The sequence below is a fragment of the Dermacentor andersoni genome, chromosome 8, assembly GCF_023375885.2.
Source record: "Dermacentor andersoni chromosome 8, qqDerAnde1_hic_scaffold, whole genome shotgun sequence".
NCBI classification, from domain to species: Eukaryota; Metazoa; Arthropoda; class Arachnida; order Ixodida; family Ixodidae; genus Dermacentor; species Dermacentor andersoni.
The window spans coordinates 30,806,042-30,831,419 of NC_092821.1; the positions used below are offsets into that span (position 1 = coordinate 30,806,042).

The 25,378-nt window shown below is 45.8% G+C and overlaps 1 protein-coding gene across 1 annotated transcript in view; it reads right to left on the reverse strand.

Annotated features, from left to right (window-relative positions):
• LOC126526150 (fatty acid synthase-like) overlaps positions 1-25,378 on the reverse strand; it is a 178,127-nt gene that overhangs the window by 126,243 nt on the left and 26,506 nt on the right. Inside the window, exons 4-6 of the mRNA XM_050174098.2 lie at positions 10,269-10,391; positions 7,915-8,148; positions 2,570-2,871 (exon numbers count right to left, since the gene is read on the reverse strand). Of these exons, the coding sequence (XP_050030055.2) occupies positions 2,570-2,871; positions 7,915-8,148; positions 10,269-10,391 (659 nt within the window). The remainder of the gene's footprint in view (positions 1-2,569; positions 2,872-7,914; positions 8,149-10,268; positions 10,392-25,378) is intronic.

Sequence of the window (25,378 nt, forward strand, 5' to 3'; positions counted from 1 at the left end):
ATCGCTGGATAGGTGCAACTGGATAGGTGCCGCTTTTCCATGATCTTTTATGACGCCAACTCGGGTCAATAGGTATGTGCTACTGGTCATGCGCAGCTCTTCAACGACAATTAAAATCAGCACTACCCATCTCACTATGATCGTCGACAACTATGCACTTAGGATTTAATCAATATAGCGAGACGACGAATTGCCACCGTCGAAACGAGTTAATTACGAGGCGTGTACTTCAGTGGGACTTGTCTTTTGCGCTTCCCTATGAACACTCGGTGCCACTTAGCGAAACCGCCACGAAGCCTTCACGTGGCTTCCGAATTGATGGAACGCCGGTCCGTGCGAACGCAGAGAAAAGCATAAAGCGGCAACTCGGCTTCTCTATCGCGCTTCTTTCTGCAAACGCTGTGCCATGCGGTGGCGCTGCGAAAAAGTCTGCACGTGGCACTCGAGAAGGAGGCGCGGCGAGCCGGTTCTTGGGAATGCTGAATATTCAGTCCTCAGCTACCGCACCCCCAGTGCCTCATATTCAGTGATCCACGTTGGCGATATAATAATTGAATTGCGGCACAATGACCAATGCCTTCATGGCGCACCTCGCGAAAGCGTTGACGTGAAAGACGTCCATTGCAAAGCCGCTCATACCAAACTGCATTTGTGGTGGAGCCTGCCAAAGCGTCGAGTTGCAGTCTTTGGGGAACCCTTGGGACATGGATTCGATGCCACCTAGCATCGCAGAAATTTAAACAATCTTTTGGTCATTGCAGAGCGGCACATTCCCAGTGGGGCATGCCTAGTTACACGACAATGCTTCAAAGACGTTCATACAAGAGTGGCACACACCTACTGGGACATAACCTGGGAACCAAGTAGGTATCATGGATGTTCATCGAAGAACACCACAGACCGAGTGACGCATAGCCACTGCTCCAAGTCAGAGTCAAAGAGTTTGATTCAACCTACCTACGTAGTCCCGCATGTGCAGTGATCCATGTCAGCGTGAAGGAAGTTCGCTAAAGAGCGGCGCATATGTGCACGTTGTGTGCATACTCAATAACTTAAGTGCGTCAGATGGTTTCTTTTTTTCAAATCTTGTTCCTTCGGTACAGCAGCTAGATGCGCTACGAATTCGACCATAGGCCACCCATTGACCCAGGTGGGCGCGAAAAGTGTAAGATACAAACATAGATTAGATAACCCCCGAAAAGTTAGCGAAGAACTCTACGAATGCTAATGCATTAAAAATATTTTTTTCTTCTTCGGTGAGTGGATCGTACGCTCCTAATATATAACGAGCCATTTCCGAGTGAATATATAGATTCACGCACTCACAATGCCCTTAATAGATGGCTGCGCCGTTTAATGGTACATATCTGGTGGGAAGCACAAATCTATCTGAGTGCACGCCACACACATGAGGCGTTTTGGCGGTGGCAGTACAGTGTGTTACTAGATTGCTTAAGTATTAATTGCCGTAACATATTTATTCATCCTAAGATGTGTTCTCCCGTCGGTTTTTCTACATATTTTGCATAGGATGCCACTAGATGCAGCCTTACGGGATCAGCGCACCGTGTTTGGAGGTCCCATAATTTGCTGCGCAAACCAGAAAGAAATGCCAACATGTAAGGGCGAGCGAACAAGGCTGGTGGTTTTGCTTTCTCAAGGGCTGCAGAAGACCGTGCAAACCTTTACCTTCCTTATAAAAAACCGCTTCTTTTTCTGTGTTTATGCAGATAGCGTTTTAGTGCAAACAATGCTTCGACATGTCAAGTTATGTGCTGAGTTTCACGTATGCCGCACAGTAGAGTTATGAGAGGAGTGGAAGGACACGGCGTTCGCTTTGGAACGAGAACGACCTCTCTCCGATGGCGGCACTCGTTATCCAGCGCTGTGACGGAGAGTACTCGTGGTCATCGAATAAACACTGGTACTGAGTGTGATATCGGGCGTGAAGTCCCGTTTTTGAAGTTAGGCTATGTTTGTAGTGCCAGTCAAACAAACACCCGTAGCCCTTTATTAGTCTAATATTTCCTGTCGCTATTGACAGAATGCTTTTCAGAAGCAATTGCGAGAATTTTTTTTATTATCACAGAGCAAAAAAACACTTACGTCTCCACAACTGTTATTCGCGGATACAGCTCACTTAGGAGAGGCAGCGAACTTCACGCAGGCATTTTTGAGCTTTTAAAACAGGCTCGCTATGTTCTCGAGCTGACAGACACGGTAACGGTGCTTCTATTGACTGCCGCCACGGAGGACAAAAGAGGCGACGAGAGTTACGCACTGTGAACACGAATTACTCAACGGTCAAGGAATGTTCTCAAGCAACCACAAGGATCAACGTGTGGCACGCGCTACCGCTTCCCTAATAAATGCCGTCGCAGTTCTTGTCTGTGGCGACCTCTACAACGCCCCCAACAACGTCTTGAATTCACAGTTTGTAAATAGCGTTTCCAGGATAATTTGCATGCAAGCACCATGCTGCATGCAGAACGTTTTCAAATAGTGTAAAAAGTCGGGAACGCTTTCAGTACACGAAATAACACGCCAGGATATGCGATAAACAACTCACCAGCAGCGACTCCTTGCTTCTACCGGCCATAAGAACAAGCCTCGGAATTTCTGGCTTATCACGTGGAAGAAAGTCAACGTGCGGACCTTGGTTGGGCTCGAAGATCCCATGCGCGTTGGTACCACCAATGCCTTGAGAGCTGATGCCAATTGGACCACCATCGTAAAGCGTTGGCCTGTCAACCACTTCGACGCGGCCGTCATGTAACGAGGTGATATCCGGGTTTGGCTCCTTGAAGTGCAAGTTGGCTGCTATGGTTCCAGTCTCCATAGCTAGGATCACTTTTGCCACCGAAGCGATGCCTGGTGGAAGGTGCGGCCAGAAAGCGAATGTCAACAGCGCGAAAAGCTGGTAAAACTGCTATACAACGCTTATTTTGTCAAGTTCACAAGCCAGAAATTGCATGTTATGCTGCTGATCTCATTCTTGCGCCAGTGTTTCAGCCAAAAGCGTATGTACTAATAATCTCAAGAGGAGAGCCTAGTTCAGAAGCCTGCATTGATGTCAATTATTTAACCACTGAACATCTTTAATGAAACTTTTGGGGACACGCGGGCGCTACACTGATAACAAGTATTCACAATTGAAGCCTTCATTGAGAAATTATTGTAGTGCGGCCTAATGAATGTGTAGCAAGGCACACAATACAAGATATTTAGAGGAAGATGGATGTTTCAAGTAATTTTCACTCGTCGAAAAAGCAACGTCGCGGGTGGCATTGTTCGCACAGGGTGACTGTTGTAGACAGGTCATCTTTGCGAAGGCTCAAGCGCCATTGGTTGTTCGACCCATGTTAATAAACCCAGGAATACACGCTACACAAGATAAGGTTCGTTGGAGATGGAAGCCTTATCAACTAAATTTTAAAATAATGCACAGGAGCACTTACTTGCCTCGGTGACATGATTTGGGAGGCACGCGAAAGAAAAGATTCTCTACTGAGAAGCTAGATTTGCTGCATTTCAGCTTAGCGTGATGATGCTGTCACTTCAAGGTGACCAAATGATGTGGTACATCATCAAGTATAATTATTTTCAATACAACTTTAGGCACACATCAATGTTTCTATTTTCTAGTTACCATTATTACATGCATGTACCCTAAAAGAGAAAATAAATCGAGCAGGACTTCTACATCAGACGGCGTCACGTTTACAAAAATAGAGCTCAGTCGCAGTAAATTGCTCAATATTTTTTTTTGTTTGTGTTCGTTCGATAGCATATGCTCAGACGTGTTGCAGCAAGCGGCGCCAGAGAGAACGAGAGACAAGATCAACACAGCATGTTGGGCGAGTTTGTAGGTTAACATTTTTACGTATATGTGCACCGCGACACAGACGAAGGACAAATAATGAACGACACGAGCGTTGACTGACAAAGCAAGGTTTCTTGTTTGACAGATTGTTACAAACAATTAGGTCACGTGGTGCGTACCAGATGTGCAAGGGTTCCGGAAGATCAGGCAATAAATTTTTTCTTCTGTTTTTTACATTTAAACATACGTTTGGCTAACACATGAGGCGGAATCTAGGTGCGTGTGACCTGACTGGACTGAGCTCGTTTATTTTCCATTTTTGGACAGCCCTGCGTCTTGGCGAAACAGGAGGTCACATTGCCAGCGCCTGCGATGCGCGTCCACTACCCCGCGTCCGATGTAGAGACGCGCGAAATGTGCACTAGACGATGTCGTACCAGAAATGGTCCCTCGAAAACATCGCCCCTAAATACAACTTGCATTTGGCTTTGACGGAGCGTTGTTGGATATAGTAGTTATAGTGATGGAGTAAAAGCGTTTGCCGTGCAGATGGTGCATGGGTAAGTGATTGCGCAGTTCAAATGAAGCTTGTGCAGATTGGTCAACTGCAGTTCACATAATTTGTGCGCGCTGACTGGTCCACGATGCACTTTCATGCAGCGGAACGGTGGACACTTGCGCTGTAAAAGCTGGGAGAGGAAATATGTGGTCGGCGTTCCACTTCGCAGCGATCTGTACTGCGCAGCGTTCGTTAATGTCAAATACGTGTTCGAGCACCCGACGCCCTGGCAGCGCTTCGGCATTCTCGCAACATACCAGATCACGTGCGCAATGAGAGAGCACACCGAGAGAGGTACTCGTGAACTTGCGAATGTTCAGCAAACGACGCACTTGGGCGCCTAGGCGCGACTGATAGATCAGCATTCGTGTGCGGTTCGGAAACTTTCTTTGTTTCTGCATCGCTACCGCTCACTGCCAGGTGCACACGTCGTCTGCTTAGGATGTTTTACAGGTTAGTATAATGAGAAAAGTGGACAATTACCAGCCCTGCAGCTCCGCCAAAACTACAGTGCTAGTAGAAGCAAAATATTCAAAAGCAATTTAGCCCAAGTGAAATTTCGTTTCAGTTGGCCTTTCATGCACTGATAATTGTTTCTCTTTTCTTTATTTGGTGCCTTGGTCAACGTTTTGGTGCCATTTGTTGCTGTAATGAAACAACTGGCCAAACAAAACATCTTCACTCAGAGAAGTGTTTCGAAACTTAATCATATGAAGAATAAATTGAACAGATTCGCCTATTGTAAGCAAATACAAACTGAGAACGTAGGTATATTGGCGTTTGCATTTCGTCACGCGTTTATTGTTTTCCTTACGGCCAGTGATAGTTTAAGTTGATTATCAAAGTTATCCAGTTATCGCTACGAGAGGCACCCGATGTCCGCCTCAAATTTATTGAATGTTGCCGCCAATTATATAGCCAAAGAGTATTGCGTAATCAAACTGCGCACCGGACGACAATAACGTTGTACACATTTTACACGAGCATCAACGATTATTGTGGAATGCAGAGCCGCATACATCCATAATAGCAGACGCAATTTGTCTGTTGAGATTGGATGATCGACGACTGTTATTGCCGCAATCGCTGTCGCTTAAGTGTTACCTATCTGTCTAAGCTCAAATTCGTCTAATAAATATTTACACTCCTCGGCTTCCAACTTCACCACGAAGTGCAAGAAATAGGGGCAAACAAAATCGAAGAGGGAATAGAAACGAACGGTTTTGTAATCACGTCAAGAACATTGAAATCGCTATATTGGGCAAGAAACTGCTTCAGAAGAGAAACTAAAGTGTTACGGATGCCGGGTACTCGCTCCTTGTAGTTTGACGCCTGGCGTCACTGATAGGCAGGTGTTCGAGCGTGGCGTGTAATGGGTATCAAGAGTGCAGCCGATTGGGCAGTAGCGACGACATCGCTGTTGCAGAAACTTAGTGTCCTATTTAAAACACGGTGACGATATTTATATGAAGAGAGAGAGAGTACATGGCGAGGCCGCTAAATTAGCCCCTGGTTGTCTAGCAGTGAGTGGGCCGTGGCCAAAAGTTACGTGAAAGACACGCTGTCTCTCTTCTGATTGGCCATTTAGTCACGTGGTATCCACAAATCCCTATTGATTGGCCACCGTGTAACCGGACTAAAATATCTGCTTTCCCGACGAGAAGGTCATTATTATGCCATAGGTGTACATAGCCTTTTCATTATTGCGGTGACGACTTCTTGTCCACAGGAGCAAATAATTTCAAAGCTCCTACAAAGAGCACATTTAAGACCCATTGAAATATTCGCGTTATCGATTGACATAAAGTGCAAGTGTGCTCTACGTGGCCAGGGCATCCTGCTGTACATAATGGAGGGTTCCAATTTTTTGTTATCACTACCAACGATACGGCTGCTTATCTGATATACATTTTTCTAGGTTGACGAGACACTCGATAAATCGTTCACACTGGGGTTGGGCACTGATGCCAGCGTTCAACAACGCCATACAAACAACCGTTACGGATAAGGGAAGCTCGTCGGCGATAGCAAATCTGCTCCTTCGAGCTACTCAAAGCACACAGAAACACACCTTTATTTATTTATTTATTTATTTATTTATTCATTCATTTATTTATTTACAAATAGTGCTATATCATTTAAAGACATAGCAGAGGTGGGTTACATAACTTATGAACACGAAATGTCAACCAACATAGTTAGGCAGTTCTTTCTGAAATTGATTAGTCTGCAGTGAACGCAGAGAACCATCTAAGTTATTCCCTAATTCAACAGTGTGTGGAAAAAACGAAAACATAGCAACATGTTATTGGAACGAAGGGATCTATGTTTAATGGGTGAGTACGTCGGGTTACTCGCGCAGTAGGTGTGATTAGCGAGATCGGCGCTTCAATGTTAGTCTATCTATGAATGATTTTGTGCAGCAGGATTAGACGGTCACACGTGCGACGAAACGACATGGGTCCAGTGATAAAGCGTGTGCGTGGGATGACGGTGAAAACATACGGTCGTAACGGCCATAAATAAATCTAACAGCTTTTTTCTGAATGGATTCTAATTTGGAAATATCATTTATGCGACAAGGCGACGCCACTACAGAAGCATACTCCAAAACAAGTTTAATTAGTGATTTATAGGCCGTAAGCTTGCATTCTTTAGTGCCGTCTTGTAAAGTTCGTTTTAGGCGCCCTAATTTTCGCACCGCTTTAGAACAGACTACATTGATGTGATTATGCCAACTAAGGCTAGTTGTGATAGTAAGTCCAAGGTATTTGAACTCGTTAACTTCGGTAATACTGTGTCCTTGTGTGCTGTACGTAAACTTTAGGTGCTGTTTCTTATTAGTAGAAGACATTGCCACAGTTTTGCTGAAGTTAATGCTTATGTGCCATGTGTTACTCCAATCTGAAAACGATTAAAATACGTTATTAGGCACTTCCTTATCAGGAAGAGTGCGAATGTTAGAATAGATCGCACAATCATCTGCGTAAGAAACGTATTTTCACTTGTGTGTTTCTGGCTACTTCAATAATGTCGTTAACATATAAATTGTAAAAATACATCTCGCACTTGAAGTTGGCATGCACGCGCCAGGCCACTCTATAATATGCAAGACATGAGTCACGCGCGACATTTACTCAGAATTTGCAGAATGCGGAATCCTAACAAGGGCCACGATGGCATTATTATAATATAACGGCTGACAAATTTACATGATCCATATATAATTGTTATCTGACATGAAGCAACCACACCTGATCGTGGATCTTTAGCTGAGGAAGAGGGCTGAAATAGTTTACAGCGAAGCTGTTAAGCGCTTGTTCCCACAGGATCGTGCCCGTGTGTAGATATAAAATCCCGAAGATAGTGCAATGCCGTGCCAACCCGCGGCGGAGGGGAAGTAGGTGCAGTTAGCCATTAAAGGGCACACACACACAGCTTCGCTGGCCACCCTCCTTCACAGAGTGGAAGGGCATTGATTTTTTTTAGTGGCTACCGGTGATATGTTAACCATGTAGTTACATCTGCTTACCACAGGCACTCTCTGCATGACCCATGTTGGTCTTGACGGATCCCACTTTGAGTGGTTTACCCCGTCCCGGTGGACACATGACGTTGCTGATTGCTTCCAACTCCTGGCGAGCACCTATTTTAGTTCCCGTACCGTGGGCCTCGACGTACTCTACTTTCCGAGGGTCCACGTTGGCTTCGGTGTATGTGGCACGAAGAAGCTGCTCGTGCGCGATGGCCGATGGGAAGGGGATGCCTGCGCGAGTCGGAAAAGTCTTGCACTGAAAAGCCTAAACCTTAGTTCAAATTGACCCGGCCACAAGGAAGTCACCTTAGTGAGAATTGCTGTCCTCATAGCAGATAAACTGAGTACAGGTTGTCATAAGCCAACATATCTAACACAAACATGTTGAGTTCGGTGACTTGGGGAATGACTACAAGGGGAGAACACTGTAGTGGTGAAGACTGTCAACAAAAAAAAAAAAACGACAAATGCGGTAGGAAACTGAAGACCTTTGTGTCATTTGGCATTATTAAATATTTGAATTCATAGTTGCAAATTTTCTTTTGATCACCAGCGTCTTCTTGCGATCTTATTGGTGCAGAATTTCTGTCAATTGTATTTAATGGTCTCATCGAGCGGGACTTTTGTAATGCTAGTCAGTTTGTGTAGTGTACCGGGTGTTCAAAATTAAGCATTGTGGTTTTCTTAAAGTTAGGCACTGAGAGGCACGCGAAGACTACCTGCGCAACTGAGTTATTTGGCCAGGGGGACAGAAATTGAGATGATAATTGTCACTGTCAGCAGCACAATTAAATAAAAGTGAATTAGTATTTTTTTGTTGACTGCAGTAAGTGGGTATGTTTGTATTCAAAAGTTAGAGGAAGTGGTGATTCTACACAGTATCACTTGGAAGAAATTTTCTGGCGTGTCTGTGCTCCGTTATATCCGACTCCAAGTTTTAATTGTCGTTCGCATGATTACGCATGCAAGAGACTTACGATTGGTGCAAAGCTCCCCCCTGATGTGACGCGGCGGTTGCGTGCTGCGTTTAGTCTGACAACAGGGCGGAGGCATACGCAAAGGTGATAACGGTTCTCCTTCCCCTCTCGGATGGCGAAATCTAGATATGACAGCGCGCTGTGCCGTGTACTTGTTGCTCTTGATTTCAATAAAACTACAATACTTGGAAATCAGCACTCACTTCATTTGCGTAGCCCAGGCAAGGACCATACCCGCTCGTCTTGTCGCCATTACGCGTGCACACTGCCCTCCGCCTTCAGCGCTCGTGACGTTATCGCGTCATGGCAGCCGCCGCCAGCGTTAGAGGCTGTGCGGTCGCGCATTACAACAATGGTTCCGGGTTCTTCGATTTTTTATTTCTCCAGCCAAGAGAGGAAGGGGGACAGTTATCATCTTTGCCAGTGACTGCGCTCCGTTATCAAACAAAACGCCACTCGTAAGAGCCATGTCACGTCAGAGAGGAGCTTTGCCCCAATCCTAACTCTCTTGCTTGCGTAATAATGGGAACGACAATTTAAAAAATTTGGAGTCGGACATCTCGGACGACAGACACGCTAGAAGAATTCTTCCAACTGATACTGTGTGGAAACACGACTGCACCTCACTTTTCAATACAAACATACCCGCTTACTGCAGTAAACAAAAAGTTAATAAATTCAATTTTAGTTAATTGGGCCACTGACAGTGAAAATTATCATCTCACTATGTGTCCCCCTGGCCACATAACTTATTTGCACAAGTGGTCCTCGCGTGCCTCCCAGTGCCTAATTTTAAGAAAACCACAAAGCTTAAATTTGAACAACCTGTATAAAATTTAAGTCAATAACGACAAGTGCGCGCGTGACAGACGTCATACACGGGAAGTAGCTGCGGCGATTTGCAGCGTTAAGGACGGGCTATGGAATTTCATATGTCAATGGTGCCCTACGTGTGGTGCCATCAAGGCAGAAAAATGAAATAGCATCACAAATAAACTGTATATGACACATAGGCAACGCCCAATGTCACACCGCGCTGCGCGGGCACTTAATATTCAACTGCGTAGCCCCTTTGGCAAACAAGTCCCAATTGCTTCCCGTGCGTCACATTCATCCCTGCCGGACAAACTGTTCAAAGTACACTAGCTCGCCTATTTGCTTTACGTTCGTGGAAGAGGTAGCCGTTATTTTTCCATCACTAGGTTCACATTGACCGGGTGGTACATATGTTCAATATGCGAATTGGTGCCGGTAGAGATTGTTCAATGTTCGTAATAGAACGTATGAGTAATTTTGCACCAACTCTGGCTTTGACAACCCTGACAGCTTGTGAAACGCATCATTGCGGCAGAGAGCAAAAGAAAAGAAGTTCACCTTCGGGCTTGTACCCATCTGTATTGACATTAATGTTGATGATCTTGGCATAGATACGACGGGCATCCGGCCGCCTTTGAAGAAACATGGAGCCAATAGTTTCACTTCGAACGTAGCCATTACCTGCGTGTTAAAAAAAGGTAACTTTATGGTCTGCAAAACGAGCAGAGATGCATGAGACCAAGCACACTAAATATTTCATATCCGTTATGGTTTGAAAAACAAAAATAGTGTAGGCGCGGGAAAATTAAATAGAATGTCTGCGGTCACTGACCCAACTGTCATAATTCCTGCTTAGGTAGAAACTAAAAATAAACATCATTCTAGATTTTCTTTTCCTTTTGCCGCTGCTATATCTTAAAACGAGCTTCAGGACAAACCCCAAGAAAAACCCTACCGTAATACACCGCGAACGCATTTCAAACTGTTCAGACGTCGCGATATTTCGGCTAAATTGAGAACAAACAAAACCGTGTACACTGATTTTCCTCATTTATTCGCATAATTCTCGCTAAGGAACCGTTGATTCCCTCGTATTCTTCAACACCACTCCCCTTCTCACTCCACTTTGACTCACTGGATGTATTGTATGCCGGATGAATATTATGCGCATTCTCTCTAAAGCGGGATTGTGGCAGATGCCACGGATCTCGTCGCTTTTATCATTCCTCTAGGTTTATTATTGGCCTCAAGGCCGTTGGTTTTGCTTAGATGATCCACTGACCCCGAATTACATTTATTGCCCAAAAATACATGTTGTGTGTGTTCCCATGATTTCGGGCTACCAGTGCTGCAGCCATACTTTTTTATTTAGCACTGCAGATTCATTAGGCTTTTCTTTGCTATCCCTAAATACCAGTGCCTCGGGCAGGATTTCGGCGTCCTCAATGACTACTCGATATATGTGGCAACCGGTTATAAATTATGTTCTATGATTGCAGCATTCACACGATGAGGACGATGATTTATTCAAATATTCACCTAGCCTAAGGCACGTACCCAGTAGGAGGGGCGCCCCTCACCCCCCTCTCCCCGAAATTATGCTGCATATCTCATCCCCCCTTCCCAGGCCACCACTCCTCAAACACATTGCTAAAGGGCCACTTGCCATTCGGCGGGTAACGCTTTGCTGCCTTTTTAAAGGGCTTTCTTTGCCTCTTCCGTCGACTTTCCCACTGCTGCTGCTGTTGCTGCTGTTGCTGCTGTGGCTGCTGCTGTCCGACACACCACGTCGGGGGTTGGATCAGAGCGTGTGTATACCTGACAGGAGTCAGTCAGACAAGAAAAGCGATAAAATTCAAACAGCGCTAGACGACAGGACCAGAAAGAGGAGAAGACAAAAACGGCGCTGAACTTACAACTGATTTACTTGAAGTAAGACGTCAATTTATACGTGCAAAAACTGGGCACGCATGCGCCCAGTCACACATCGAAGATCAGGGGTGCTATGCAGGATGCGCCGAGTTTCTCGTTCACCCGAGTTTTACCCGAGTTTGCTCGACGGCAGTCAGTGAACGGAGATAGCGCAGAACGCGCCGAAGATGCAGGCAAAAAAATATGTAGACAAAAAGCCGCGTATGACAACATGAGCGCACCCTGCGCGGCACGCTGCTTCCACGTTTCAAGCGCAGAAGGCTGCACAACGAAACGCGCCAGCGCCGCGTATTGTTATCAACGGATTATCGCAACTTAGCGATACCGTGACTGTCCCGCTGTCTGTCTGCGCACTTGCCGTGAGCCGCTTGCCACGCCTTTCCCGGGCGCGTCAAGGGCGTGCCTCCTCTTTCGAGCCCTATCTTTCTTTCCTCCATCGAATGCGAACAGGGTACATGCAGCGCATTCTTGCACCTACACTTTCACTCAAACGAATACGTTAAAATACAACAAATAAAATAACGAACATTTTTATTTCTTTAAGTATCTGTTTTTCGTTTTCAACGCTAGGAATTTGTGATGACAAACGGAGATCAAGCAAATTATTAAATTTTGCACTTCTTGCCGCGAGTGGCGACACTGAGGCGAAAGCTTAGAAGGTGTACCAGCGCTACGTTGAAGCGGGTAGCACGCACGAGGGCGCTGATACGGTGATAAGTCGCCTAGGGGCGCTGCAATGCTATTCTCAATAAAGTCGGTTATGATTCATGGAGGGTCATGGCCACTCTTTCTCTATTAGGGGAATAGAAACGCAGCGCCGCGGTACAGCTGTTCATCGCAGGCGCTTCACTAGGCTATTAAGGCCCCCGCTTTACCAACTAAAAACGACACAACGGCTGTCACTGCAAAATGGCGGTATGTTATTTTAGAGTGCGTAGTGACGCAGTTCAGTGAAAATGTACCAGTTTATCTTTGTGCGCGAAGCCTCTGCGATACATTGCGAAAAGTGCGTGCTTCCCCAGCGACACAATTCATCGCTTGTCATCGCTTGCCCAGTGAAGGTGCCTCTGAGCGCATGTACGCAGTATATGAGTGTGTTGTGCAGTCGAAGGTGCTTGCGGATTACCTCTGCTGGAGCCAGCAGCGATCGCAGATGGATATCGTAACGACACCGCAGCACTCGCATTTTGGCAGGTGAGGGCTCATGTGTGCAGTTATGAAATCAGATTTCGAACGGAGGGAGGTGTTGGAACTGCTTAGTGCGCAGTGCTTGTAATGAAGAAATGCCATTGCACTGGGTCTAGAAGAGCGAGCGATTCTCGCACGCTGATCGTGTTTACGACGCTGTGGCTCCGTTTCATCACCGATGACAGAGCAGCCATCTCAAACGACTGCTGCAATACGCACTCCTCAGCATCGTCGTCCCCCTCGGCGCATCGACGCCTTGCAAGCAGCTACAGTGACGTGCCGATAATTATTTACTGTGCGCTACGCGCCACAATGCACGCAATGAAACCGTGTTGTGCGGCCATCTCAGCCCGAGAACATGTATGCATAAGCCAGCGACAGTCAACGCTTTGTTTTTGATAGCGGTGCTCAGTACATCACCGATGACAGTGCGTTGTGCGTGTTTTATGTCGGCGGTCAAGATTGTTGATGCCTCTCAGCTCGACACCGCGTCGCTGTTGACGGAAGATAAGTTGGGCGTGGCCCAACTGTAGTAGGTGCGCGCACAAGAGTTACATGCCTCGCGCGGGGCGTGACCTCTGGTTTTGATTGACAGGCGAACTCGCGCTAAACTCGTACATCGCGAAACCCCCTCCGAGTTCAACTCGGGAACATGGCGGCGGCAGCAGCAGCCTGTTTCATTGCATCCAGCGGCAGCAAGCGTCAGTATGACCGTCGGGACCCGTTCACCTACATGACCGACGGGGAGTTTCATTTTCTCCTGTCGAAGACATCAGTGCGCTGGCTGTGTGACGAGCTAGGCGAAGACTCTCGTCTGCGGAGACAGCGTGGCGGGCTTCATTCGCTCACCGTCGTAGAGCAAGTCATCTGTGCCCTCCGTTTCTACGGGACTGGGAGTTTTCAGGGAAGCGTCGGCGCCGAGCGTTACATTGGACGCCATCAAACTACTGTTAGCCACTGTGTCAGAGATGTGTCTGACGCGCTTATCGATGCGGCAGTGCGTAAGCGGTGGCTAACTTTCCAGAATACTGCGGCTGAGCGGGCATATATAAAAGAATGCTTCCTACTTCGTGGGAACATTACGAACGTAGTCGGGTGTGTCGACGGAACGTACGTAGGAATTAAGGCACCTTCAATGACAGCGTTACTGTGATTAACATTGAAGTAATGTTTGGACACGCCATATTGCCAAATTTGTCACTTCTGTGTAGCCAACTTAAATTCTGTGTTATCGACGTCTCACATGCGGCTGCTTATGATACTGACTTTTTCGCTGCTTGATGACTTTTTGCCGATTGTTCTACTTGTCTGTCAGGCTGCCTTCCAAATGGCTCACTTTCTTGGGAAAGAGGTTAATTAAGTATAAATAGATAAATGGATATCACAAATTGTGTGAAGTAACCTATGAATCCTAATCTCATAAAGAACTTGGGGTTCTTCATTGGTGAAGTTACTTAGTATGCACAATGCTGAAATTTGGTCATGCGTAATCTATCGGCCGCGCTATAGAACAGCGAGGCATTGCACAATTTGTTGCAGCGCGAGATGTGGATGTTGCACCAAGCCGGTTGTGCCTATGCATTTGTGGCGAAATGAAAATGCATTGAGAATCTTAGTGTGTTGGCTTACATGAAGAAAATACTTCAGATTGTTCGCTCTGTTCACTGTCGATGCATGTGCCAGAAGTTCCGTGTATCTTCTTTTTTTGGGGGGGCGGCGTTATTCTGGATGGATAAATTCTATATTTTCATCCCATAATGGGGCTCTAATTCTTAAGCAGTAGAACAATGCACATCCAATGCTCTGTAGAACTCTCTGTACGTGAAGATGTCATGAACCACCAAGGCAAAATTACATATCGGGAGAAATGTGGTGCAGATGCCAATGAAAAGTGGGTCTTTAACCCACCATGATAAAAATAAAAATTGCAGAGCAAATAGACCATTTGTACAGCTTTAGAGCAATGATTACACAAAACGTGATATGCTCAAACGAGTAAACGCTTGCCGCAATGCCAAAGTAGGCTGAGCGACATGCAGCATATATTGGCATTGAACATGTCTCGTAACCGTTATTTTTATTGTAAGCCCTCGCTGTCACACCTTTCCCTCCAGCACTCCCTTTACTGAAACGTGGCACTGTCTTTCCATTGGTGTCATGATGATAATCGTAACGGCAGTAGCAAGGCTGGTTAATGCTTGCCCCTTTGATTCTTGTGAGTTTAGTGGCAAAGAATATGGCACGTGCATACATACACCTGTGCTGCAAAATTTAACATTTGTGATTTTTTGGAGAGCTAATTTGTGTTGGGAAATTTCAAAGATGTGCACCATTGTGGCCTAATAACTAGAGCATTGGTGAGGTTGAAGACTGTGTATTGGTATAGAAGCTTGAAGTTTAATTGCACAACAATTCGACGGGACTCAATGAAGAGAAATACACACAGCAGAATGCTTTGCTGTGTGTGTTACTCTTCTTGTGCCGTTTAATTGTTGTGCGATCCAACTTCAAATAGAGCATTGGGCTTCTTTGGTGCAGGACCGAGGAAGTGTGAGCTATTCGACAACATGCCAGTGCCTTGCCACACAATTATGGAAGTCGGAAGGTTTGCAAACAAAGCTTTGCTTTCAAATCCACCTGCTAATGTAATACAAGCACTGATTGAAAGAACCATCATACAAAAATAATGGTGAAATCAATGGCCTGTGAAAAGTGCAATTTGTATATAGACACTGTTGACGTAATAGGTGCCGTACCGGCCTCAACATTGTACTGGACAGAGCAGTTTGTTTCCTATGTGAAGCACAACCTCCCATTACATGCTGTGCAGATAACCAAGCTCAGTTTGTTTTGATTTGCTACACAACATTCACTGTAATCTGTTCTTGATTCTAAAGAAGTGCAAAACACCACCCCTTTTTCAAGAACGTCATGGGAATATTTGGCGAGACCTTTTTACAGCCCCTCATAATGAAAGTGTGGCCAGCCAGCTTTGCTTGGATGCCTTTATAGATTTCTGCTCCTGATCATTGTGTGCTATCAAGTTGCCGAAGTCTATGCAACTGGTGCAAGGTATTACGTGTTTCTATAGTCGGATACAACTTTAGGAGGCTGTGGAATCTGCACTTTAAGGCAGGCGAACACAAGCCTGCACCAATGGGCACGCACTCTAGACTGACATCGTGCCGCCGGACAGACTAATACTTGCTCGTTCGAGAGGGACTATTTGTTTAGACGTGGAGGCAATCGGCTGCTGCGCTTTGGTCATCTGGGCGGGGCCTCTCCTGTCTTCTGAAGTTTTATCCGACTGTAAAGGATGCTGGTTTTCATACAACACAAAAGGACAAAGTGTACAATTATTCGGCCTATGAAATGGATACATCAGAATTGTGCTATGCCAGGGCTTAAGATGTGTGAAATATAGTACATGCAATTATAAGACAATGTTAAAGAATATGTGGTATCGAACATGCATGTAATGGCACATTTGAATCGGGGAGTGTTGCAGTCATATGCACAGTCTATAGGTGATAGCATTATTAAGCTCCTGCTGTTTCCTGTCTTCATTGTGAATTACACACACCGTTCATCTTGTGGCTAATCAACACGCACTGTATTCTTGCACATAGAACAAACAGCACAATGACGTGTATGCTGCATTAGTGTATTTTTTATTTACATGGTCCAAGAGTGGCACAGGTTGTCTTACATTTTTGCCTATTTTGAAGGGACACCAAGTGCATGTTACAAGTCTCCTAATATGCACAGCACAATGTTTACTGCAATAATTTTATTCATGTTCTTGAATAATAAACAAAATATTAAACTGAAAGCTCCTTTATAAAGTGCCTTCTGTGGGCTCGACAGGAGAGCAGTGAGGGCACCGATACCACTGTTGCAGAGCAGCCCTCTGGACCTCTGCCACACTCTCAAGAGCACGTGCCTGGCGCTCGCCTACTGCCATCAGGCGGTTGAGTGCCTCCAGCAGCAGAATGTTTTGCTGCAAAAAAGTGTATTGGAATGAATCAGCCGCATACAAACCATTATTTACAAACAAAAATGCTCGTTGCACTATCAGTACTAAGTGCCTTTAACTGTGGAAGCCTCTAGTGTAGTATGCACAATAAAACAATGCGTTGGGACAACGTTGCTTTACTTTTCATAACTGGGGTTTTCTTTTTCAGAGCCAATTGTCATGTTGATTAGTGTGCCAGCAGCTGAGGTGGCCCCGCACCTTCACGAGTCTCAACTGTCAGCACCACAAACCTATTTTTGTTCGCTGCAAAACAAATGCCTCACCCTACAATCCCGTCTTATACGAGCTGATTGCATCCTATGCCTACAAACATCATATTTTTGTCCCATTACGCAATTTTCTACCATCCTCGGCTGTAGTTCTCTCCCCTTGACATCCATTCTGTCACGCTTATGTAATCACCTGTTATGAATTGGCAACAAGTGATCGAATACGTGCATGGCCTGCCTGCCGATTCCTTTTTTTTTTCTTAATCTCAACTAGCATATCAGTTGCCACGGTTTACTACGCCACTGTCTTCCTGCCTTAATGCTATCTCCAACAATTTTTGTTTCTTCGCTTTCTGCACAGTCCTTGAAATCTCAAGTTTCTTTGTTAACCTTCAGGTTTATGTCCCATATTGCATAACCGGTAGAATGCAATGATTTTAGACTTTTTTCAAGGATATCGGTAACGTGGTGATCACGATTCGGTAATGCCTTCCATGTGCTGTTCAACCCATGAAATTTTTGTATAAGTTTCCTGATTTATATCAGTACCTGCTATTGATATTTCACCTGGATAAAGATACTCTTCCATAAATTTTGCGGGCTTAATGTCACTCATGAATTTCTGTTCTCTCACCAAGTTAGTAAAGGTTACCTTCATCTTTTCCATATTTTCGCTGGCCCACTTGCATGTAAAAGCGCGAACACTCATTGGTTCTCACTGCCTTCTTTAAACTGCTGGACGTTCAGTTCGTTACTACGAAAGTGACCTAATCCGTGCACTCTTATTATGCTAAATATGAAACAGTAGAAATATACTTATCTGGAGTTTTTCGATGTCCCCTTCACTGTTTTGGTAGCGAGATCCATCGTCGGTACCACTTCCTTGTCGCATCGTAGCTATATAGGATGTCTGCCTTTTGCCCACACTATGTAATGTTCGTGACGCTCGCAGTCACGCAGAGTGGAGGAACTCGGCGCACTCGCAGAAGCAGCACCGGACAAGCTGTTTCTTCAGCATTTCGCCCTGAACAGTAGGTGCGCGTTGCGATCTGTAACATCGCCGAAGCTATTGGCAGTCTTTCGGGGTGCACGGAAACATTGCCCACGGAGGAACAGAACTATCCAAGAAATAGTGGTCATCGTCGAGCCTTATCACTACGTCGCGCACTGCAAGCTCGTTGTACGAGTTTGTTTACACTGGGCGCCCCCGATGCTTTGCCGCCATGCTCGCCCGGTGAATGAATGTCATGACGCCACCACAGCGTCCCCTCGTGGTATAATGCGAAGCGCACTAAATTACAAATTAGTCTAATGCACATTCAGTGTACATGTTGTAAGCTTTAAAATGCTTCTAAACCACGTTAAACTAACTAATAATATTGTACTAAATGCGTTTGTTTTATAACTGGCTTGTGCATGTAATGCACTCGGTGGAACGACAAACAAGTGAAAGAAGGCACGACCATGCACCGACGGTATGATCACGTGAGCCCCAGTTTGTCGACCGCCCAGAAGGCAACGCCCAAGGAATGATAGCCAGCCAGAGTGAATCTAGATAAACCAATGAAACTGGAGGCTTGTCGAAAGATAAACTGTGTCTCGGTACCATTCGTCCTTTCATCTTGGGGTGTCGCCAGAGCTCGTGAAGATCCCGAGTTTCGCCAAACTCGGCGCATCCTGCATAGCACCCCAGATACAAATTCCGAACAGCCGACATACGCACGCGAAGTACCTGCCTTGCAATCTACCCTTTATGCAGCAATGCCATTTTGTTTAGAGGCAAGATTAAAGATGTGTTGCTAACGCAACTATGATATTTTTTGATGATATGGAATGCTTCAGCGACTTCTCTGGTAGTGTTGTCACTATGAAAAAATAACAATTGTGTGTCGTCAAAGAAGAAAGTTACGCATCTACAAGAACTGCAATGCTTTGCCAGGTTAGTGTCTTTTTTGTCCAATGAATTGGCATGCTCCATTAGTCTAATATTGATGCAACGGCCTGTCTGGCCTATGTAAGTTTGACCACAAGATAAAGGAATTTGGTAGACAGCGGCCTTCTTGCAACTGATGTACTTATTGACATGATTTACCTTGCATGCCGCATTCCGTTTAATGCCTTCCTGCTTCCTCTGAACCACTGCCCCTAATTTACGCAGCTTCATCGGAGCAGAAAAAACGACCCTCACACCATACTTGGCCCCTAATCTCTTAAAACGATGTGACAACGCGTGCTCATAAGGCATGACTACAACTTTTTTCCCCGCAACATTTTTTTGGGGCTGTTCCGAACATTTCAGCGCTTTTATAGTCTTATTAGCACAAGCCACAATTACAGAATCTCGAAAACCGGCCTCTCTGCAGCTCTGTGCTTGGACCATCAGGCTACTGGACATTTGATGAGTACAGAATTTTTTGACAGCCATACCAATACATCCTGTTACAATTCCGAATTTAACAAGTTTAGAGTGACAAGACGCGTAGTTTACAAGAGGTTTTTCACTCGTGGGAGCGTATCGCCAGCATACATGGTTAGACAAAAAGGTCAAATTTAAATCTAAGAACTGCGGGACGTTCCTCTGTGGGATCTCATGTGTGAAGCTCAGTCCAGACTCATGCTCGGAAAAAACATCGAGTAAATGAGGCACACATTCAGCACCCTTAGACCTAACTAAAATTACGAAATCATCCACGTATCGAAAATTCGAATATACCGTCCATTTAGGTCCTTCTCTACTTTCCTGTCAACATAACTTAGAAAAATGTTACTAAGTATTGGGATAATTTTAGCACCAATACACACCCCCGACTTTTGCTTGAAAGCTTTATCTTTCCACATTAAATAGGTGTTCTCTAAATAAAAGGATAAAAGTTCCATGAAAGACCCACTCGAAATGCCACAATTATTTTGGAATGCGCACTCATCGTTGTGGTCTTAGATGCAATTCTGGACACATTGCAGAAGTTGATTATGGGAAAGAGAATAGAATAAGTCGACCACATCTATGCTAAAACCAAAGCACGAAGCCGGGTTCTCCTTCAAGAGAAACTTTACAACTGCATCCGAGTTAGGCACGACAAACGGGTCAGCCAGTTCTCAGGCCAGGGTTGTATTAGAAGTATTCCTGCAGAAGGAAAGCTGCTGGTCCTCGGAGACGTCGTTTTGGATTCAAAGCTCGAGAAGACCTTGCGCCTTGGACCTAAGTTTTGCCTCAACCCTGGTCTGAGAGCTGTTGAAAAGTTGGCCTTCGCCCATAATGTGTTCGTCTAAGGCTCAGCCCAAGGACAGAACTAGGTGTGTATCAGAGTGTGCTGATGCTGTGGCCAGTAGTAACAGTCCTAAAGTGCGCAGCAATACATTTCGATTGCTGGTGGATTACTTGTGTAATAGCCGTTTGCGCGCCGTGCAATCCGAAAAAGAAGGTTACTTTGTTGTACTGTCTGAGAAACAGTTTTCAAACATGGCGCTTGAGGCAATAGGCAAACATTTTAAAGTGACTAGTAAGGATCCGGCAAAGAATAAGAAGGAAGCCGTTTCATTATTGAAAGGCATCGCGCTTCTCAGTTTGGCAAATAAGGTTAAGGATGCAGAGCGCTCTTTGCTTGAAATTTTCTTCTCGGCAAAAACACGTAAGCCCAGCGTTCCTTTTCGAGCAATAGTCTCCGAACGCCAAACTTGGTAATTAGTGGTATCAACTTACCTCAATAAGCATTTGTCAGCACTTTCCGTGGCTGACCCGTTTGTCATGCCTAACTCGGATGCAGTTGTAAAATTTCTCTTGAAGGAGAACCCGGCTTCGTGCTTTCGTTTTAGCATAGATGTGGTCGATTTATTCTATTCTCTTCCCTATAATCAACTTCTGCAATGTGTTCAGAATTGCATCTCAGACCGAAACGATGAGTACGCATTCCAAAATAATTGTAGCATTTCGAGTGGGTCTTTCATGGAACTTTTATCCTTTTATTTAGAGAACACCTATGTAACGTGGAAAGATAAAGTTTTCAAGCAAAAGTCGGGGGTGTGTATTGGTGCTAAAATTATCCCAATACTTAGTAACATTTTTCAAAGTTATGTTGACAGGAAAGTAGAGAAGGACCTAAATGGACGGTATATTCGAATTTTCGATACGTGGATGATTTCGTAATTTTAGTTAGGTCTAAGGGTGCTGAATGTGTGCCTGATTTACTCGATGTGTTTTCCAAGCATGGGTCTGGACTGAGCTTCACACATGAGATCCCACAGAGGAACGTCCTGCAGTTCTTAGATCTGAATTTGACCTTTTTGTCTAACCATGTATGCTGGCTATACGCTCCCAGGAGTGAAAAACCTCTTGTAAACTACGCGTCTTGTCACTCTAAACTTGTTAAATTCGGAATTGCAACAGGATGGATTGGTATGGCTGTCAAGAAATTCTGTACTCATCAAATGTCGGGTAGCCTGATGGTCCAAGCCCAGAGACGCAGAGAGGCTGGTTTTCCAGATTCTATAATTGTGGCTGGTGCTAATAAGATTATAAAAGCGCTGAAATGTTCGGAACAGCCCAAAGAAAATGTTGCGGGGAAAAAAGTTGTAGTCATGCCTTATGAGCACGCGTTGTCACATCGTTTTAAGAGTGTAGGGGCCAAGTATGGTGCGAGGGTCGTTTTTTCTGCTCCGAGGAAGCAGGGCAAATTAGGGGCAACGGTTGAGAGGAAGCAGGAAGGCTTTAAACGGAATGCGGCATGCAAGGTAAATCATGTCAATAAGTACATCAGTTGCAAGAAGGCCGCTGTCTACCAAATTCCTTTATCTTGTGGTCAAACTTACATAGGCCAGACAGGCCTATGTAAGTCAATATTGCATCAATATTATTATTATTATCAAAAATATTATTGCATCAATATTAGACTAATGGAGCATGCCAATTCATTGGACAAAAAAGACACTAACCTGGCAAAGCATTGCAGTTCTTGTAGATGCGTAACTTTCTTCTTTGACGACACACAATTGTTATTTTTTCATAGTGACAAGACTAACAGAGAAGTCGCTGAAGCATTCCATATCATCATAAAATCTAATTGTTGCGTTAGCAACACATCTTTAATCTTGTCAGCTAAAGAAATGGCACTGCTGCATTAAGGGTAGATTGCAAGACAGGTATTTCGCGTGCGTATGTTGGCTGTCCGGAATTTGTATCTGATCTTCGATGTATGACCGGGCGCATGCGTGCCCAGTTTTTGTACGTATAAATTGACGTCTTACTTCAAATAAATCAGTTGTAAGTTCAGCGCCGTGTTTGTCTTCTCCTCTTTCTGGCCCTGTCGTCTAGCGTTGTTTGAATTTTATTGTTATCATGGAACACCAACTCGCCCAATCCGCTGCCCTTCTGAAGAAAAGCGACACGCGAAGCTCGTTTTCACCCTACCACGTCGAATGCGCACAATGCCCTCTGCATCTCCCTTGGCGTCGCCACGTTAGCCTCTTGACCACTGTAATTATCAACGACTCCCCTCAGAAGCATTGCAGAAGCTGCAGCGCTTCTCTTTCTACTAACGTGTCAGTCCAGAGGGGACAGAAATAGAACTACAGTGGGGAGGGAGGTGAAGACGCAGTTTCTGTACAAATGAAGGGTGAGGAGAAGGTGACGTTAGAAGGCAAGGAAATGCAACTACTTTACGACAGTGGTTGCGAGGTAAGTGGATAAGTTTAAGTTAAAGATACGGTACAGTACGTTGGTGGTAATTCTGAAAAATAAATAATATCAGTGCCCCTCCACCCTGTGAAGAAGGACGACCAGCGAAGCTCCTTATGTGGGCCCATAATGGTGAACTGCACCTCCGCCGCGGGTCGGCCTGCATTGCACTATCTTCGGGAGCAGCCCACGTATAGGGAGTGCTTAACGCCTGCTTCACCTCCACCGCGGGTCGGCCCAGCATTGCACAATCATCGTGATCGGCCCACGCATGGGGAGGGCTTAAATCCTGCTTCACCTCCGCCGCGGTTAACGACTGTATTGCACTATCTTCGGGATCGGCCCACGTATGGGGAGTGCTTAACGCCTGCTTCACCTCTGCCGCGTTTCGGCCTGGCATTGCACTATCTTCGGGTTTGGCCCATGTATGGGCGTGCTTAATGCCTGCTTCACATCCGCCCCGGGTCAGCCGGGCATTGCACTGCCTCCGGGATCGGCCCACGTATGGGGAGATTTTTTTTTTTTTGCTTACACCGACACGAAAGTTTCCTTCGACGGTAGAGGTATACAGCTTCGTTGTAAAACACCATGCAAATATGTCTGACGGACCCACTAACCGGGGGGATGCAGAAGCAGAGCCGCTATAATTAAATGCACCGTAGGGTCCACGCGACACGACAGAAGAGGGCGTACGCCAAATAACACTTCTGTGCCCGCCATGGTAGCTTCGCGGCTATGGCATTGCTAGAGGTCATGGATTTGCTCCCAACCGCGGCAGCCGCATTGAAACGAGAGCGAAATAGAAAGCGCACTTGCACTTTGACTTTGGGACCCGTTAGAGAACATCACGGTGGGAAATTTAATCCGGAGTCCACTACTACGGCATACCTTATTATCCGATTGTGGTTGTGGCACGTAGAGCCACATAATCCAGTTCCAGTTTAATACTTCTGCCACGGTGGGACCAGCCATGTGAGGCAATGACAATGCTCAACCCTCCTAGAGGTTATGAAATATGGCGTACAATAACGCCGCAAGCACACCTCCCCTTGTATGTTCTGTGTACTACGCAAACAGCAGTGGTGCACGCAAAGTAACCTTTAACATCAAGTCACCACTCACGTGTTACACTAAACGTTGAAGCAATTTAGCTCTAGCCGTGAACGTCACCGCTAATTAGAGTCCATCAAAGCAGCCAGCACAGAAAGCTTCTCTTACATCGATTCGCACGGTGCGTGGGATCTGCATAATTTTTCCTCTCGTTTTGGATGGCGGTAACTATCGCCATCTCCTGGGGTGTGAAGGCCAATTTTCTCATCGATTCGGTGCCAGCACGATTAACTCGAGATGCGTTCAGTGGTTACAATATTGCTGCGGAACAGTATTTGCGATGACAAAGAGGCGAGCAGGGTGAAGACGACGACGACGATTAGAGGATAGAGCGGGCTGTTGCCTCTTGGCAAAGTGCGGCGTATTGTCTTGTAGATATACTTGTATATAGCTTTTTGTCGGCGTCTTCCTGCCTAACATATATGATAGAGGTGGACGTTCCCTGTACCTCGTCACGGAGCTTCCCAGTGGAAGGTACGTCGAGCCTTCCTTCATGGTTCCCGGCGACGACAACTCGACTCCGCCGGCTCCGACACCTGCTTCCACTTCGACGACCTACATCAATCTCCCCGCTCCCCATGATTCTGGCGTATTCTCGGGCAAATATGGGGAAGACGTCGAGGACTGGATAAGCCTGTATGAACACGTCAGCCACCATAACTGGTGGGACCCTACTATCCTGGTCGCCAACGTAGTCTTTTACCTCGGTGGCACACCTCGAGTTTGGTTTCGGACGCACGAAGATGAGCTCACCAGCTGTGATTCGCTTAAGCAAAAGCTCCGAGACTTGTTCGGCAACCCCTGCGGTCACCAACTTCCCGCGCAGAAGGCGCTTTCTGGCCGTGTGCAGACGTCAAAAGAGCCCTACGTCACGTACATTCAGGACGTCTTGACTCTGTGCCGCAAAGTTGACGCCCACATGAGTGAGTCCGACAAGGTCTCCCACATCCTCAAAGGCATTGCCTATGACGGCTTCAACTTGCTCGTTTTTAACAACGTGGCGACGGTGGATGTAGTTATAGAAGAGTGCCGCCGCCTGGAACTCGCTAAAAGCCGACCTATAGACCAGCAGTTTGCCCGTCTGCCCAACACCCCAGCGACATCATTCAGCCGATCCTCATCTACCATCGCAGTCGGCAACTTGTACCATCGCCGACTTAGGGAAAATGATTGCGCGCGACATGCCGTCCGAGCACGCTCGTGAGCTCTACCGCACTCTGTTTTTCTACCACGATATTTTTTACTTTAACGATCGTCCCTTGGCCCAAACTACAGCTGTTAAACATCGCATTATTACTGGCGATGCCCCTCCTATTCATCGCCGCCCGTAACGGGTATCACCGGCTGAGCGTCAAGTTATTCCCGCCGAAGTTCGCAAAATGCTTGCCAAGAACATTATTGAACAGTCATGTAGCCCGTGGGCGTCACCTGTTGTACTGGTAAAAAAGGTGGATGGATCATGGCGATATTGCGTGGATTATCGGCACCTTAACAGGGTTACCAAAAAGGACCTGTATCCCCT